General features: G+C 41.9%; 1 protein-coding gene across 1 annotated transcript in view; it reads left to right on the top strand.

Moving 5' to 3' along the window:
• vps50 (VPS50 EARP/GARPII complex subunit) overlaps positions 1 to 16,387 on the top strand; it is a 216,257-nt gene that overhangs the window by 117,017 nt on the left and 82,853 nt on the right. Inside the window, exons 14-16 of the mRNA XM_072253436.1 lie at positions 8,907 to 8,998; positions 13,344 to 13,438; positions 13,534 to 13,632. Coding sequence (XP_072109537.1) covers positions 8,907 to 8,998; positions 13,344 to 13,438; positions 13,534 to 13,632 — 286 coding nt within the window. The remainder of the gene's footprint in view (positions 1 to 8,906; positions 8,999 to 13,343; positions 13,439 to 13,533; positions 13,633 to 16,387) is intronic.

The following is a 16,387-nucleotide window of genomic DNA, read 5'->3' as shown; positions in this document are numbered from 1 at the left end:
TGCTGCTGTTGTGACTCCTGTCTCCCCTTCCCCCACCACTACTCTGCAGCCCCGTCTTCCTCAGATCCCACCGTCAACTCCTGGGCCCTCAGAGGCTCCACCTTCCTCTCACCCCAACCCTCCCCTCTCCACTGCCACCCCCAGCCTCCCCCCTCTGATCCCAGCTCTCATCCGTGCCTGGTCTTTACCATTCCCTCCGACCTTCAACTGTCGGAGGCAGAACGCTCTGTTCTCAGTAAAGGCCTCACCTTTGTCCCCGTTCGCCCACACCTCAGCGAGTTCCATGTTCGCCATGATGCGGAACTTTTCTTCCGCAGTCTCCGTCTCCGAACCTACTTCTTCGGCAAGGACTCTTCCACCCCCACCGATGACCCCTTCTCCCGTCTTCAACCCTCCTCTTCTTCATGGACACCCCGCTCTGGTCTTCTGCCTGCTCTGGATCTCTTTATCGCTAATTGCCGACGGGACATCAACCGTCTCGACTTCACCGCACCTTGTCCCCATTCCAACCTCACTCCTTCGGAACGCTCTGCTCTCCACTCCCTCCGCACTAATCCTAACCTTATTATTAAACCGGCCGATAAGGGGGGTGCTGTTGTAGTCTGGCGTACTGACCTCTACCTTGCCGAGGCACAGCGACAACTCGCGGATACCTCCTCTTATTTACCCCTCGATCGTGACCCCACTAAGGAGCACCAGGCCATTGTCTCCCACACCATCACCGACTTTATCCGCTCAGGGGATCTCCCATCCACTGCTACCAACCTTATAGTTCCCACACCCCGCACTTCCTGTTTCTACCTCCTACCCAAGATCCACAAACCTGCCTGTCCTGGCCGACCTATTGTCTCAGCTTGCTCCTGCCCCACCGAACTCGTTTCTGCATACCTCGACACAGTTTTATCACCCCTTGTTCAATCCCTTCCGACCTATGTTCGTGACACTTCTCACGCTCTTAAACTTTTCGATGATTTTAAGTTCCCTGGCCCCCACCGCTTTATTTTCACCATGGATGTCCAGTCCTTATATACTTCCATCCCCCATCAGGAAGGTCTCAAAGCTCTACGCTTCTTTTTGGATTCCAGACCTAATCAGTTCCCCTCTACCACCACTCTGCTCCGTCTAGCGGAATTAGTCCTTGCTCTTAATAATTTCTCCTTTGGCTCCTCCCACTTCCTCCAAACTAAAGGTGTAGCTGTGGGCACCCGTATGGGTCCTAGCTATGCCTGCCATTTTGTTGGGTTTGTGGAACAATCTATGTTCCATGTCTATTCTGGTATCTGTCCCCCACTTTTCCTTCGCTACATCGACGACTGCATTGGCGCTGCTTCCTGCACGCATGCAGAGCTCGTTGACTTTATTAACTTTGCCTCCAACTTTCACCCTGCCTTCAAGTTTACCTGGTCCATTTCCGACACCTCCCTCCCCTTTCTAGATCTTTCTGCCTCTGTCTCTGGAGACAGCTTATCCACTGATGTCTACTATAAGCCTACTGACTCTCACAGCTATCTGGACTATTCCTCTTCTCACCCTCTCTCTTGCAAAAATGCCATGCCCTTCTTGCAATTCCTCCGTCTCCGCCGCATCTGCTCTCAGGATGAGGCTTTTCATTCTAGGACGAGGGAGATGTCTTCCTTTTTTAAAGAAAGGGGCTTCCCTTCCTCCACTATCAACTCTGCTCTTAAACGCATCTCCCCCATTTCACGTACATCTGCTCTCACTCCATCCTCCCGCCACCCCACTAGGAATAGGGTTCCCCTGGTCCTCACCTACCACCCCACCAGCCTCCGGGTCCAACATATTATTCTCCATAACTTCCGCCACCTCCAACGGGATCCCACCACTAAGCACATCTTTCCCTCCTCCCCCCCTTGCATTCCGCAGGGATCGCTCCCTACGCAACTCCCTTGTCCATTCGTCCCCCCCATCCCTCCCCACTGATCTCCCTCCTGGTACTTATCCGTGTAAGCGGAACAAGTGCTACACATGCCCTTACACTTCCTCCCTTACCACCATTCAGGGCCCCAAACAGTCCTTCCAGGTGAGGCAACACTTCACCTGTGAGTCGACTGGGGTGATATACTGCGTCCGGTGCTCCCAATGTGGCCTTTTATATATTGGTGAAACCCGACGCAGACTGGGAGACCGCTTTGCTGAACATCTATGCTCTGTCCGCCAGAGAAAGCAGGATCTCCCAGTGGCCACACATTTTAATTCCACATCCCATTCCCATTCTGACATGTCTATCCACGGCCTCCTCTACTGTAAAGATGAAGCCACACTCAGGTTGGAGGAACAACACCTTATATTCCGTCTGGGTAGCCTCCAACCTGATGGTATGAACATCGACTTCTCTAACTTCCGCTAAGGCCCCACCTCCTCCTCGTACCCCATCTGTTACTTATTTTTATGCACACATTCTTTCTCTCACGCTCCTTTTTCTCCCTCTGTCCCTCTGAATATATCTCTTGCCCATCCTCTGGGTCCCCCCCCCCCCCCCCATCTTTCTTCCCGGACCTCCTGTCCCATGATCCTCTCGTATCCCTTTTGCCTATCACCTGTCCAGCTCTTGGCTCTATCCCTCCCCCTCCTGTCTTCTCCTATCATTTTGGATCTCCCCCTCCCCCTCCAACTTTCAAATCCCTTACTCACTCTTCCTTCAGTTAGTCTTGACGAAGGGTCTCGGCCTGAAACGTCGACTGCACCTCTTCCTACAGATGCTGCCTGGCCTGCTGCGTTCACCAGCAACTTTGATGTGTGTTGCTTGAATTTCCAGCATCTGCAGAATTCCTGTTTGTGTTATAATTATGTGGTTTTGTTAGTTTTAGTCTTGGTTTGTCCTGTGTTTTCTTGTGATATCATTCTGGAGGAACGTTGTATCATTTTTTAATGCATGCATTTGTAAATGACAATAAACGAGGACTGAGTGTCCTCATAATCTAATAATCGAATGTTGAAGTCCCAACAAAAGGATATGTGATACTTGATCTGGTATTCAGGGATTGCGACAGGTGATAGAAGTTTGTGTAGGGGAAATGCTTTGCATCTAGTGATCATAATGCCATTAGTGTCAAAGTAAGTATTGATAAAAATAGGTCTGGTCTGCGGGTTGAGATTCTGCATTGGAGCAACACTTTCAGTACGCTGGATGAACTCAGCAGGTCGGGCAGCATCAGTCAGAAACGGTGAGTTGACGTTTCGGGCCGGAACCCTTCGTTTCTAACTGATGCTGCCCGACCTGCTGAGTTCATCCAGCATACTGAAAGTGTTGCTTTGATCACAGCATCTGCAGATTATTTCGTGTTTACGATTCTGCATTGGAGAAAGGCCAATTTTGATGGTATCAGAAAGGATCTGGCGAGTGGGGATTGGGACAGGCTGTTTTCAGGCAAAGTTTGACCTGGTAAATAGGAGATCTTCAAAAGTGAAGTTTTGAGAGTAGAGGGCTTGTATATGCCTGTATGAATAAAAGGTAATGGTAACAGGTTTAGGGAACGGTTTTCAAGAGATATTGAGGCCCTGGTTTAAAAAAAATAAAAGGAGGTGCATAGTAGGTAGAGGCAGGTAGGAACAAATGAAGTAGTTAAGGAGTATAAGAAATGCAAGCAAACACTTAAAAAAGAAATCAGGATGGCTAAGTGAAGGCATGAGGTTGTCCTAGTTGACAATGTGAAGGAGAATTTTAAGGGATTCTACAGGTATGTTAAGAGGAAAAGTATCGTAAGGGACAAAATTGGTCCTCTGGAAGATCAGGATGGGTGTATATGCATGGAGCCAAAAGAGATAAAATCTGAAATAGATGTTTTTGCATCTGCACTTACTCGGCAGACAGGCACAAAGTCTATGGAAGTGAGGCAAAGCAACATCAAGGTCATGGACCCGATGCAGATAACAGAGGGGGAGGTATTTGCTCTTGAGGCAAATTGGCATAGATAAATCCCCAGGGCCTTACAAGGTGTTCCTTCGCACCTTGTAGGAGGCAAGTGCAGAAATTGCTGGGGCTCCAGCAAAGATATTTAAATCACTTAGTGACGGGAGGTACCGGAGGATTGGAGGGTAGCTAGTGTTACACTGTTCAAGAAAGTCTCTTAAAATAAATCAGAAAATTGTAGGCCAGTGAACCTGATGTCACGAGTGGGAAAAGTTATTGAAAGGTATTTTAAGGGACTATATGTAAGTGTTTGGATAGACATGGACTGATTAAGGATAGTCAGCATGGCTTCGTGCATAATAATAGGTCATGTCTAATCAGAGTTTTTCGAGAAAGTTACCAGGAAAGCTGATGAGGACAAGGCAATGAATTCAAAGTATACAACTCTAAGATTCTTCTTCACCAGATAGCCACGAAACCAAAAAAAAAGAACGCTAACACGATCATCGATCCCCAAATCCCTCTCCCCTGCATGAAATGCAACAAGAACATTGACCCTGAACCCACTGCCTCCACGCAAAATGCAAAAAGAACATCGACCTCCAAATCCTCCTCTCCCTGCACAAATAAACTACCAAAAAAACCAGAACATGAACCCTGTGACCCCTGCCCCCCCGCACAAAATGACACAAGAACATTGACTCCCACAAAAATAAATGAAAAAAATTGGGCAAAAAGCACAAAACTTTAAAAAAAACTTCTAGACTGGGAAAAAGAGTCTATAGACCATAGTCCAAATCCATATCCATATCCTAAATGCAGAAAACCTCCGTAACTTCTCTGGGCACAGCGGCAGGCTAAACAGGCTCCCCTCTCCGGCAGCAGAGCGATCCCACCTGCGATCAGAAGGCAGGCAGCCAATGCTCATCTTCCACACTGGTCTCGATGTTTCAATCTCTCTCATCGCTTTAATCGGCGAATTGGAGTTGAACACCTCCCCCCCCCACTCCCTCCACAGCTGGCTGCCTTTTGGAATCCTCCTGGAGACAACCAAGCACTGGAGAACCTAAACAATCTCCAAATTGGAAGAAACAGGCTCTAGCACTTCCAGAAACACATTCAAGATGAACAAGATGAAAACCAGATGTCGATGACACAAAAGTTGTCCATGTGGTCTTTACTTAGCAGGGCATTTGACAAGATCCTGCTTGGGAGGTTGGTTGGGAATGTTCAGTCACTTGGAAGTGAAGATGCAGTAGTAAAGTGCATTTGACATTGTCTTTATGGGAGGAACCAGAGAGTGGTGGTAGATGGTTGTGCCTCTGAATAGAATCCCATGACTAATAGAGTGCTCTAGGGATCAGTGCCAGGTCTTTTGTTGTTTGTCATCTAAATCAGTGATCTGGGTGATGATGTGGTTAATTGGATCAGCAGATTAGTAGTTTACACTAAAACAGTGAGAAAGACTATCAGAGTTTGCAGAGGGATTGCATCAGCAGCAAAAATATTGGGACCATCCTCAGTAGGATTTACACAGAGAATGCTAGGGCACTGTGAAGTGCTGTAGAACAAAGGAATCTGGGAATATAGGTCCATAATTCATTGAAAGTGATGGCACAGGTAGATGGGATCATAAAGAAAGCTTTTGGCTCATTGTCTTTGATAAATCAGAAGTATTGAGTATAGATATTGGGATGTTATATTGACCTTGTATAAGGTGTTAGTGAGGATTAATTTGGAGTATCGTGTGAATTTTTGGTCACCTACCTACCTACAGGAAGGATTTAAATAAGGTTAAAGGAGTGCAGTGAAAATTTACAAGGATATTGCTGGGACTGGAGAAGCTAAATTATAAGGAAAGATTAAATAGGTTAGGACTACTCCTTAGAACACAGAAGACTGAGGGGAGATTTGATAGAGGTATACAAAATTATGAGGGGTATATATAGGGTAAAAACGAGCAGACTTTTTCCACTGAGGTTGGGTGAGACTACAACCAGAAGTCATGGCTTAAGGGTGAAGGGTGAGATGTTTAAGGGGAACATGAAGGGAAACCTCTTCAGTCAGAGGATCATGAGAGTGTGGAATGAGCTGCCAGTGCAAATGGTGCATGCAAGTTCAATTTCAACAGTTAAGGAAAGTTTGGATGGACACATCTATCGGTATGGAGTGTTATGGTCCCGGTGCAGGTTGATGTGAGTAGGCAGTTTAAATGGTTCTAAAGGGTGAAAGGACCTGTTTCTGTTTGGTACTTTTCTATGACTCTATGACGTGATATCTGTTGGACAAGTAGTATGGCCTGGGCCTTTCTCATACTACCTTCAGATCCGCATGCCTGCCTTGCTCTTGGTCACATCCTACAATCCAGTTCATAGAGTCAAAGAGAGAGTGAGTCGTAGAAACAAGCCGTTCAGCTAAGACCTGTTAACACTAATTATGCATTAATCCTATTTTCATTCTGTACCTCCAACCCACATTCTCATCAACACCCCTCCTCCTCCCTCTGCCCCTCCCCCATCTCCAATCAGCACTTTAGCAGAGTTTACAATGGTCAGTTTAGCCAACCAACCTACATGTTTTTGAGATATGTAATCACTTTGAGAATGTGTGAACTCCACACAAACAGCACCTGCAGTCAAGATTGACTCGAACTCTGGGACCATAAGTCACGGGAGCAGACTCAGGCCATTCAGCCCATTGAGTTTGCTCTGCCATTCAATCGTGGCTGATCCTGGATTCCACTCAACACCAAACACCTGCCTTCTCGCCAAATCCTTTGATACCCTGACCAATTAGAAAACGATCAACTTCCGTCATATGCGTGGATTCGTCTCCACTGCAGCCTGTGATAGAGCATTCCACAGCTTTACTACTCTCTGGCTAAAAAAAAAATTCCTCCTTACCTCTGTTCTAAAAGGTCGCCCCTTAATTTTGAGGCTGTGCCCTCTTGTTTTGGATACCCCCACCATAGGAAACATCCTCTCCACATCCACCCTATGTAGTCATAGAAACATAGAAATGTAGAAAACATACAGCACGATACAGGCCCTTCGGCCCACAGAGCTGTGCCGAACATGTCCCTACCTTAGAACTACCTAGGCCTTACTCATAACCCTCTATTTTTCTAAGCTCCATGCAACCATCCAGGAGTCTCTTAAAAGACCCTGTGGTTTCTGCCTCCACCACTGCCACTGGCAGCTCAGTAAGTTTCAATGAGATCCCTCTGCATTCTTCTAAATTCCAGTGCATACAGGCCCAAAGCTGCCAAATGCTCCTCATATGTTAACCCCTTTATTCCTGGAATCAACCTCATGAATCTCTAGACTCTCTCCAATGACAACACATCCTTTCTGAGATATGGGGCCCAAAGCTATTGACAATATTCCAAGTGTGGCCTGACTAGTGTCTTATAAAGGCTCAGCATTATCTCCTTGCTTTTATATTCTATTCCCCTTGAAATAAATGCCAACATTGCATTTGCCTTCTTTGCCACGGGCTCAACCTATAAATTAACCTTCAGGCAGTCTTGCACAAGGACTCCCAAGACCCTCTGCACCTCTGATGTTTGAACCTTCTCTCCATTTAGATGATAGTCCATACTATTGTTACTTTTACGAAAATGCACTATCGTACATTTCCCAAGACTATATTCCATTTGCCACTTTTTTGACCATTCTTCCAACTTGTCTAAGTCCTGCTGCAATTGTATTGCTTCCTCAGCACTACCTACCCCTCCACCTGTTTTCATATCATCCACAAACTTTGTCACAAAACCATCAATTCCATTATCTAAATCGTTGACAAACAATATGAAAAGTAGCGGTCCCAATACTGACCCCTGAGGAATACCACTAGTCACTGGCAGCCAACCAGAAAAGGCTCCTTTTATTCCCACTCATTGCCTCCTGTCTGTCAGCCATACCGTTATGCATGCCAGTGTCTTTCCTGTAATGCCATAGAATTTTACCTTGTTAAGCAGCCTCGTGTATGGCACCTATATGATGGCGACCCTTTCACCTGTACCACTTTTCCATACTACAGGGCTAGTTATCTCCTGGAATAATACGTTCATGTAACTTTCTCATTCTGATACTTTGTTGGTTCCCAATCTTATATTCAAGCTCATCAACTCTTAAGATCAGGTTACAAACACTTCCAGCAGATGGATCCCAATGTTTTTTATCATGTTATGCCAGGCAACTTCAATGCATCAACTACTGCCATGCTGTCTTTTCCTCGTCATCTGCTCTTATCTACATGAAAGTGATATACCAGTGCTTGAAGTGTAGAAAGTGACCTTCTCACTCTGGTCCATTGTCATTAGCAGTTTTTTTTGCCTCCCTACTGTAAACTTTTGTTTATAGAAGAGAGTAGGGTTATTAATGCAACCAATTGAAATATTTGTCACCTTTCTTTGCAGTCTGTCACATTCTGCTGAAAAGAACAACATATACAATTAGCATGCTATCTCTGGTACTGATGTAATTTTAAATATTTTCTAAGCATTTCTTTATCTGGATGACTTAATGACTGGTGTGAATTATAATTCATTAAATTTGTGCCATCTCTTTTCATTTTTTTACTTACCATTTAATTGAATGGTAATCCTGATGTTATAAAATATGGATATTTCCACAGCTGGTCAGAATTGGGTATTTACAGCAGATTTTCTAGAGTTGCAAACACTGAAGATATTTTTAATCACTAACTTGTATAACATGAAATTTGTTGTTTTGCTGCAGTAGTTCTATGCAAAGCAATAAAAATGTCTGCAAATTACCAAAATAAATAAGTGCAAAAAAAGAATACTGAGTTAGTGTCTATAGTTTTATGGACTGCTCAGAACTTTGATACCAGAAGGGAAGAAGCTGCTTCTAAATCATTGAGAAATCCTGAATCCTATATCATAACATTACTTTGAGAAAATTACTGGTTGAATACTGACAACAGCACAATATGCTTGAAATGGCTAGAGAAGTTAAGCTCTATGTAACATGCAAAAAAGATGTGTCACAGAATTTTTTTTGTGTGTCAGATGGCCATGGTGAGATTACAACTGATGATCCTAACTTTAATCGAAGCTATGTAAAGAAGAAATTAGAACATGGCCTTTCACGCATTTGGCAGGTCTGTGCTTCAATTATAACAACTTTTTTTACAATCTACTAAATGCTGTTTTATTTTTGTTTACTAGGAATTATTGCTGTTCAAAAGCATAGTGTTATATTTTGGCTTCAAAGTTACTGTCATTTGTTAGTGGAGTGCAAATTGCTTTACCTCATGTATTTAAAATGCATATACCTTCATGCTTGCTTAATTTTATTATAAATTGACTTTCATATATAACTTCAATGCCTGATTATTCAGGACCACATAAAATTGCTTAATAGGAATGACATTTTAGATTTTAAACTGCAAAATCTTTGATGATTGGGGGTAGGGGGCAGTGGTGGAAATCATTATTTGCAGAGATTGACTGACTCAAGGATGCATGATAATGTATCAAGGAGTCTTGAGGTAGAGCACGGTAGCTCTGCAATGAAGGCTTAAGGTATACAGTCGGCCCTCCTTATCCACAAGGGATTGGTTCCGAGACCCCCCTCCCCCCCCGCCACATATACCAAAAAACGTGGATGCTCAAATCCCTTATTTTACCTGTCTCAGTGTGGGTGGACTTTAGGATCCAGGGCAGCACAGGACCCGCTGCCCGTAGTGTTTCTGTTCCGTTGACTTGTAATACTTAATGTAAATAGTTGTGATACTGTATTGTTTAGGGAATACTGACAAGAAAAATAGTCTGTACATGTTCAGTAGACACAACGATCATAGCTCTTCTGGGAACGCTGGCACCGATTCTCCTGTGATCTTTAAGTTCTTGAGGCTGTAGCGCTTTACATAGCCAGTCAGCCATCCCTAGCACTAACACTTGCACGAATTTCAGCTTCTTTCTGCTTTATTGTACGAATGCTCGATTTGTTCTTACCGACCTTACAGCTCACTTCGGAATGCGACATGCCACTTTTCAAAAGATCTAATATTTCTAATTTCTCGGCGAGAGATAGCACTTGACGCTCCCTCTTAGTCTTTGAGGAATTGCTTTGACCACGTAATTGCTTTTTAGGAGCCATTTTTTCACAGAAACAAAGTAGCGAATGAATGAGATGCGAGGTGAACAATGCTTGAACAATGAGTGCTGGAGAGAGAACTTCCGGGTTTTCCCGATTGGTTGAATTCGCACATGCAGAACTTGCAGATAAGGAGGGCCAACTGTAGTTCATTTTTTAAAATCTGCCATAAATTACCAAAAAGCATTATATTTCTTACTTTCTACATTCCCTGTTTATTTTGACATGTGTAACTAAATTAATTGCAATGAATGAGACTTAGTTCTTATGAATTAGGTGAAAGATATATTCATTGTATGTCATATACCAGTGCTTAGTGTACAAGTGCATTCAGATTGAAAGTGTCCATTTTAAATTTAGCTCTTTAAGTTGCTTGAGAATTAAATAATTTAGTCAACAAGTAAAACAAAGTGGAAATGTGCCCTTTGGCTCGACTTATCCACATTGACCAAGATGGCTGTCTATGATACATCATTTCCAGCAATTGGCCGATATTGTGCAATTCTTTTCCTATCCATGCACCTATCCAAGTGTGTATTTTTTAAAACACTGTAATTTTACCTGTTTCCGTCACCTTCCCAGGCAGCTTGTTCTATACATCCATCATCTCTATAGAAGAAAACCTTGCCCCTCAGATCTCCTTTTGAATCTTTCTCCTCTTGCACTGAACCTATGTACTCTAGTTTTATACTTCCCAACCCTTAGTAAAAGGTTATCTTAGTTAAGGCTATCTACCTTAACTGTGCCCTTATTAATTTTTTAAATCTTTATATAGTCACCCTTCAGCCTCATGCTCCATAGTGTCCAATCACAGCCTATCCAATCTTTCCATGTAATCAAAGCCCTCCATTTCAGGCAAAATCCTGTTGAAGCTCTTTTGCAAACTTTTTAGTGCAACCACATTCTTTCTATGTTGTGGTAATCAGAACAGCACACAATATTCTGAGTGTTGCTTAACCAGTGCTTTTCATGCAGTCATAGATTTATATGGGTGAGGAACATATCCTTTGGCCCGATTGGTCAGTGCTGACCAAGATGCTCCATTATAGATGGTCATACTTGCCAGCATTTGACTCATAACTTTCTGAACATTACCAATCAATATACTTGTCCAACTGTCTTTAAAAGTTGTTAATGTACGTGTCTCAACTGCTTCCTTCGGTAGCTCATTCCACATAGAAACTACCTTTTGTTTTTTTTTGAAAAGTTGCCTCTCAAGTTCTGCTTAAATTTTTACTTTCTCTTAAACCTTTACCTTCAAGTTCTTGGTCCCCAACCCTGAATGTATTCACCCTGTCACCCTATCTATGTTCATCATGATTTTATGCACCTCAATAAAAATCATCTCAGTCCTTGCACTCCGAAGGAATGAAGTTGTAGCCTGTCCAATTCTCCTGATAACTCGCTCCTCCCAGTCCTGACAATATCCTTAATTATTTTCTACTTTCTTTAAAGTTAATAACATTGTTCCTTTAGCAGGGCAACAATTTAAAGCCCTGATTTATGAAGGCAAATGTGCCAAAAGCTCCCATCATCAGCCTGTCTATCTGTGACTCCACTTTAAATGAGTTATGCACTTTTGGTCCAAAGTCCCTCTGTTGTATAACACTCCCCAAGGCCCAGCTGTAAAGTCCTACCTGTGTCTGACTTTCCAAAATGCAGTATTTTGTACTTTTCAGAATTAAACTCCATTTGCCATTCCTCAGCCCACTTGGCTGATAGAGGTAGCTGATAGCTGTAAATTTGATAACCTTCATTGTCCACTGTTCCCTTCATTAATTTTCTTTGGAATCACCTCAAAAAAACTCCTTGTGACATCCCACTGTTTTTGTTGCCATAAAAATGAAGAAGCTGCATCTTGGGATGGCAGTAGGAACTTCAAATCCCTTCATGTACAAGTCAAGCAAAAATGCAGAAAGCTTCAGTATTGCCCACCTAACTGCCCTATCAGGTGTTACGTACCCCGTAACTGGCTTGCCAAACCAGCAGAAATGGGTCACTCAGTTGGAGTCTGGATTACTAGAACTAAGAAAGTTTTATTAAAGAAACAAGCAACACAGTAATCGAAAGGATAATAAATGCTACAGTTCAGCAATGATAACCACACATGTGCACAGAATTAAGATAACAGCATCAATCAAGCTCTATCGTTGTCTAGGGGTAAATGACCAAATTTCAAAGTGACACAAAAGTTCAGTCCAATTTAGTTCAGTTCGCAGTAATCGTTACCATGGCGATGGACAACGTGGGGGGAGGGAGAGAGAGAACGGGAACGACTGATCATTCAGACACGGCTTCCACTCACAGACCGGCGATATTGCTCACAAGCAGCTTTCGGGCGGGTCCTTGGTGATGTCACCTGAGGTCACCGACTGTGACCCCTCCTCCAGATGCGGTCGATCCTCTGCAGTGAACTCGGCACCCAAGCGAGGGTGGACACACACCGGGTTCCCGCTGATCGTACCTTTCCACCCTGTGCGTTGTCTGGTACTTCCCACCGACTTGTGAGAGGCGCACCGCTTCCAGGGTCTCGTTACCTCGGGTGTCGTGTGTGTCCTGCCTTAGCGAACCTGTCCCTTTTTATCCCCCTGCTGAGGTATCGCCTGTCCATCACTTCAAACAGTTCAGGGTTCAAAGGGGGAGCCGCTCCAGACAGCTCTCTCCCCCGTCCCTTCATTACACATCTCCAAATGCTGTTTCATTGTGTTCCTTATCTCTCTCTTGAAGACAGGTGGCAGACCAACTGCTGATCACACAGGACAGCTAACATCTTATCTATGTGTATTCTCGTCACACAGGCACCTCTAATTCTAACTTTGGCAGTGTCTATGGCTTTTGCTTTGACCACATGAACCAATTCTAAACCATAGACATAAAAGTGAACTGATGTTATTAAATAAATTTGTGCAAGTGACTCATTGCTCAGCCTTGCCAAGGGTCGTCGTGTAGGAAGTTTGCTGATACTCTTCTTCTTCACTGAAGACTGGCATTTTTGATGGTTACTTATTTTTGTATTTTATTGCATACAGTATTGATGGTCCACACAAGAGTCTATTTTAGTACAAATTACCCTGTAATAAAATTGCTAAATTATCTTTAAATAGAATACTTTGCATGGTTCCACTCATGGTCATAGATTCAGTTCAGTTTTCTTAGATGAATCAAGAAACTATCATGCCTAATTGGTGGTGTTGTAACACCAGCTTGTTTTAAATCCTTGAGTTTTTTTTGAGAGCAGGGAAGAGTAATCTAGATCTACTCCTGTGATCTACCCTCAAAATTATGTACCTACAATTTAAAATGAGTTCATATTGTTACACACTAACAGTAGAATTCTTGTTTTATAGGATGTTCAGTTAAAGGCAAAGACCTATTTGCTTGGAACAGATTTATCCAACTTCAAGTATGATGATTTTATTTTGGTACTGGACATTATTAGCAGGTACTGAAAATGTGTTTTTTTAAACCAGCCCTATGTTTGATTCAATGCATTTGTACTTATTAAATGAATTTTAAACTTCATTGTTTACAAACCAGATTGATGCAAGTTGGTGAAGAATTTTGTGGCAGTAAATCAGAAGTTTTGCAGGAGTCTATTCGGAAACAAAGTTTGAATTATTTTAAAAGCTATCACAGGTAAAAGAAAATGTTTTCATTGGGATCTAATTACATATTTAATATTTTTGTTCAGCTGTCAAAAACTTTGCTACTATAATGAAATGTTTTACAGTCTTATACCGCTAGTCATATTAATGTTAGTTTTTTTGCTCAGAACTGTTAAATGGAATTTTTTATACATCTTTGCTCCTCCTTTACTGTTATTCTGCTAAAATGGAGAAATGAAGAAAATGGAAAACCCACAAAATAAGCATTCATTATTTAGAACCACTAATGTAGCACTAACTTAGACCATAAGACATACCACTACTCACCACTATTCGTTCCTCCAACTGTTTTTGTATCATCAACAAACTTGACCACAAAGCCATCAATTCCGTCATCCAGATCATTAACATATAACGTGAAGGTTAGCGGACCCAATACCAATCACTGTGGAACACCATTAGTCATCAGCGGCCAACCTGAAAAGCCCTCTTTTAAAAGATCTGTAAGTCCAAGTAAGCAACAACCACCGACTCACCTTTGTCTATCTTGCCTGTTACCACTTCAAAAAATTGCAACAGATTTGTCAGTGAAGATTTCCCCTTTAAAAAAAACCATGCTGACTGGTTTATTTTATTATGTGTCTTCAAGTTTCCCGAAACCTCATTCTTTCTTTCTTTTCTTTTCAAATCTTTTTATTACTTTTTTTCAAAAATAAACATGAGTACATCAAAGTAAACAACACTTACAATGTCTCAAGAAAAGAAAAACATTATTTAAAGATTGAAAAAATGTTGTGATGGAAAAGAAACTCCTACTAAGCAAGAAAAATGGGGAAAAAAGAAAAATCCCATTAGGTGTTCAACCCCAGAGCCATGCGTCATACATAAAGCTTCTAAATATAAACATCAAACTGCCAGCAAAAAAGAAAGTACCAAAGAAAAATTTACAATTATGATCGTGGAGAATCCATCAATTAACTCAAATGATACTAACGAGCAAATGAACCCCATTTTTTCTCAAAATCAAACATAGGTTCAAAGGTTTGACTTCTAATTTTTTCCAAACTAAGACATAGCATCACTTGAGAGAACCATTGTGACAAAGTGGGAGCTGTTGTATCCTTCCACTTCAACAAAATGGCCCTCCTAGCTATCAATGTAACAAATGCAATAGCATGTTGGTCAGACACAGAGATACTGTGGATGTTTTGAGGAATTATTCCGAAAAGCACAGTTAATTTGTTAGGTTATAAATTAACTTTAAGTGCTTTAGAAATTGTCGATAAAACTGACTTCCAGAACTGTTCCAGTATAGAGCAAGACCAAAACGTGTGTTAGTGTAGCTAACAACAGGAATTCTGCAGATGCTGGAAATTCAAGAAACACACATCAAAGTTGCTGGTGAACACAGCAGGCCAAGCAGCATCTGTAGGAAGAGGTGCAGTCGACGTCCTGACGAAGGGTCTCGGCCTGAAACGTCGACTGCACCTCTTCCTACAGATGCTGCTTGGCCTGCTGTGTTCACCAGCAACTTTGATGTGTGTTGTTAGTGTAGCTATCTCAGTTTTACATCTATCACAATAATTATCAACATTAAGGAATATTTTAGACAATCTCTCCTTTGACAAATGGTAACGATGTTCAATTTTAAATTGAATCAGTGAATGACTAGCACAGATTGAAGAAGAGTTAACCAACTTCAGAATTCGCATCCAATCTTCTGTTGTAAAAGTCAAATTGAGTTCCTTTTCCCAATCTTGTTTAATCTTAAATAAAGGACACTTATCCCATTGTAATAGTAAATTATAAATTCTTCCAATGGAACCTTTCTTTGAAGGGTTCATACTCATAGACCTAACAGGTCAGCATCCAATATGTAAGGAAAATTACTTAAATATTTTTGTAAGAAATGTCTCATTCTTAATAATGGACTCCGACATCTCAGATTATCAGAGATCTGTGTGTTCGCATTTTTTGTTTTAATGATAGCTATGTTACTGCCAGAACAATCTGTCACACTAATTTGTCAAAACTAGTGCGCTTTTATGCTGTCATTTGTCTCGTGGTTCATGTTTATTTACTGAGAAGATGTTTTTAAATGTTTTGGTGATGACTAATTTTTCTTCCTTTATAATTCTATACTGTGGTTTAAGTTTGGGTCAAGCTTCTAAACACGACACGACAGTTATTTTACAATGTAGTTTGTATAAAGGGAAATGAAAGGACAAGGCAGATGATCACTGACAGTTTCTTGATGTCATTTGCTGGGTCATTCTCTGAACCACAAACCATCTTTTTGGTAGAAAGTAGGATTTGTTTGCTTGGTTTTAGATCAATTGTGTATTGTTTTTTCTTGAAAGGTTGACACCAGCTACTTCTTATTCCTATACCCAGCCTTCATATCTCTATTTCCTTTCTCTTGTTGTAATAGAGGAAAAGATGTAGACTATTCAGCATCTCAGTTAGGTCATAAGTGATCAACATCTTATCTTTCTCTAGTTACTTTAATTCTTACTGCAGTCACCAGCGAGTGGTCTGTGTCATAGTCTGCACTATGGTAGAAGCATGTAAAAAGCATACTGCCAAGGAAGAAGCACCTGACTAGGATCACATCCAGCTGGTGCCAGTGTCTGGAGCGATGGTGTCTCCAGGAAACCTTGTGTTGAAACTTAGTCTGAAAGAATGAGTGGTTGATATGTAGCTTATTATATATCTAATTTTGAGTTACAGTGGAATACGCCTTTCTGATCCTTCAAACTGTGCTGCCTCAATAATCTCTGATTTAA

This window comes from Mobula birostris, chromosome 3, assembly GCF_030028105.1.
Source record: "Mobula birostris isolate sMobBir1 chromosome 3, sMobBir1.hap1, whole genome shotgun sequence".
Taxonomy (NCBI): domain Eukaryota; kingdom Metazoa; phylum Chordata; class Chondrichthyes; order Myliobatiformes; family Myliobatidae; genus Mobula; species Mobula birostris.
This window is presented reverse-complemented; position numbering and strand designations above follow the sequence as displayed.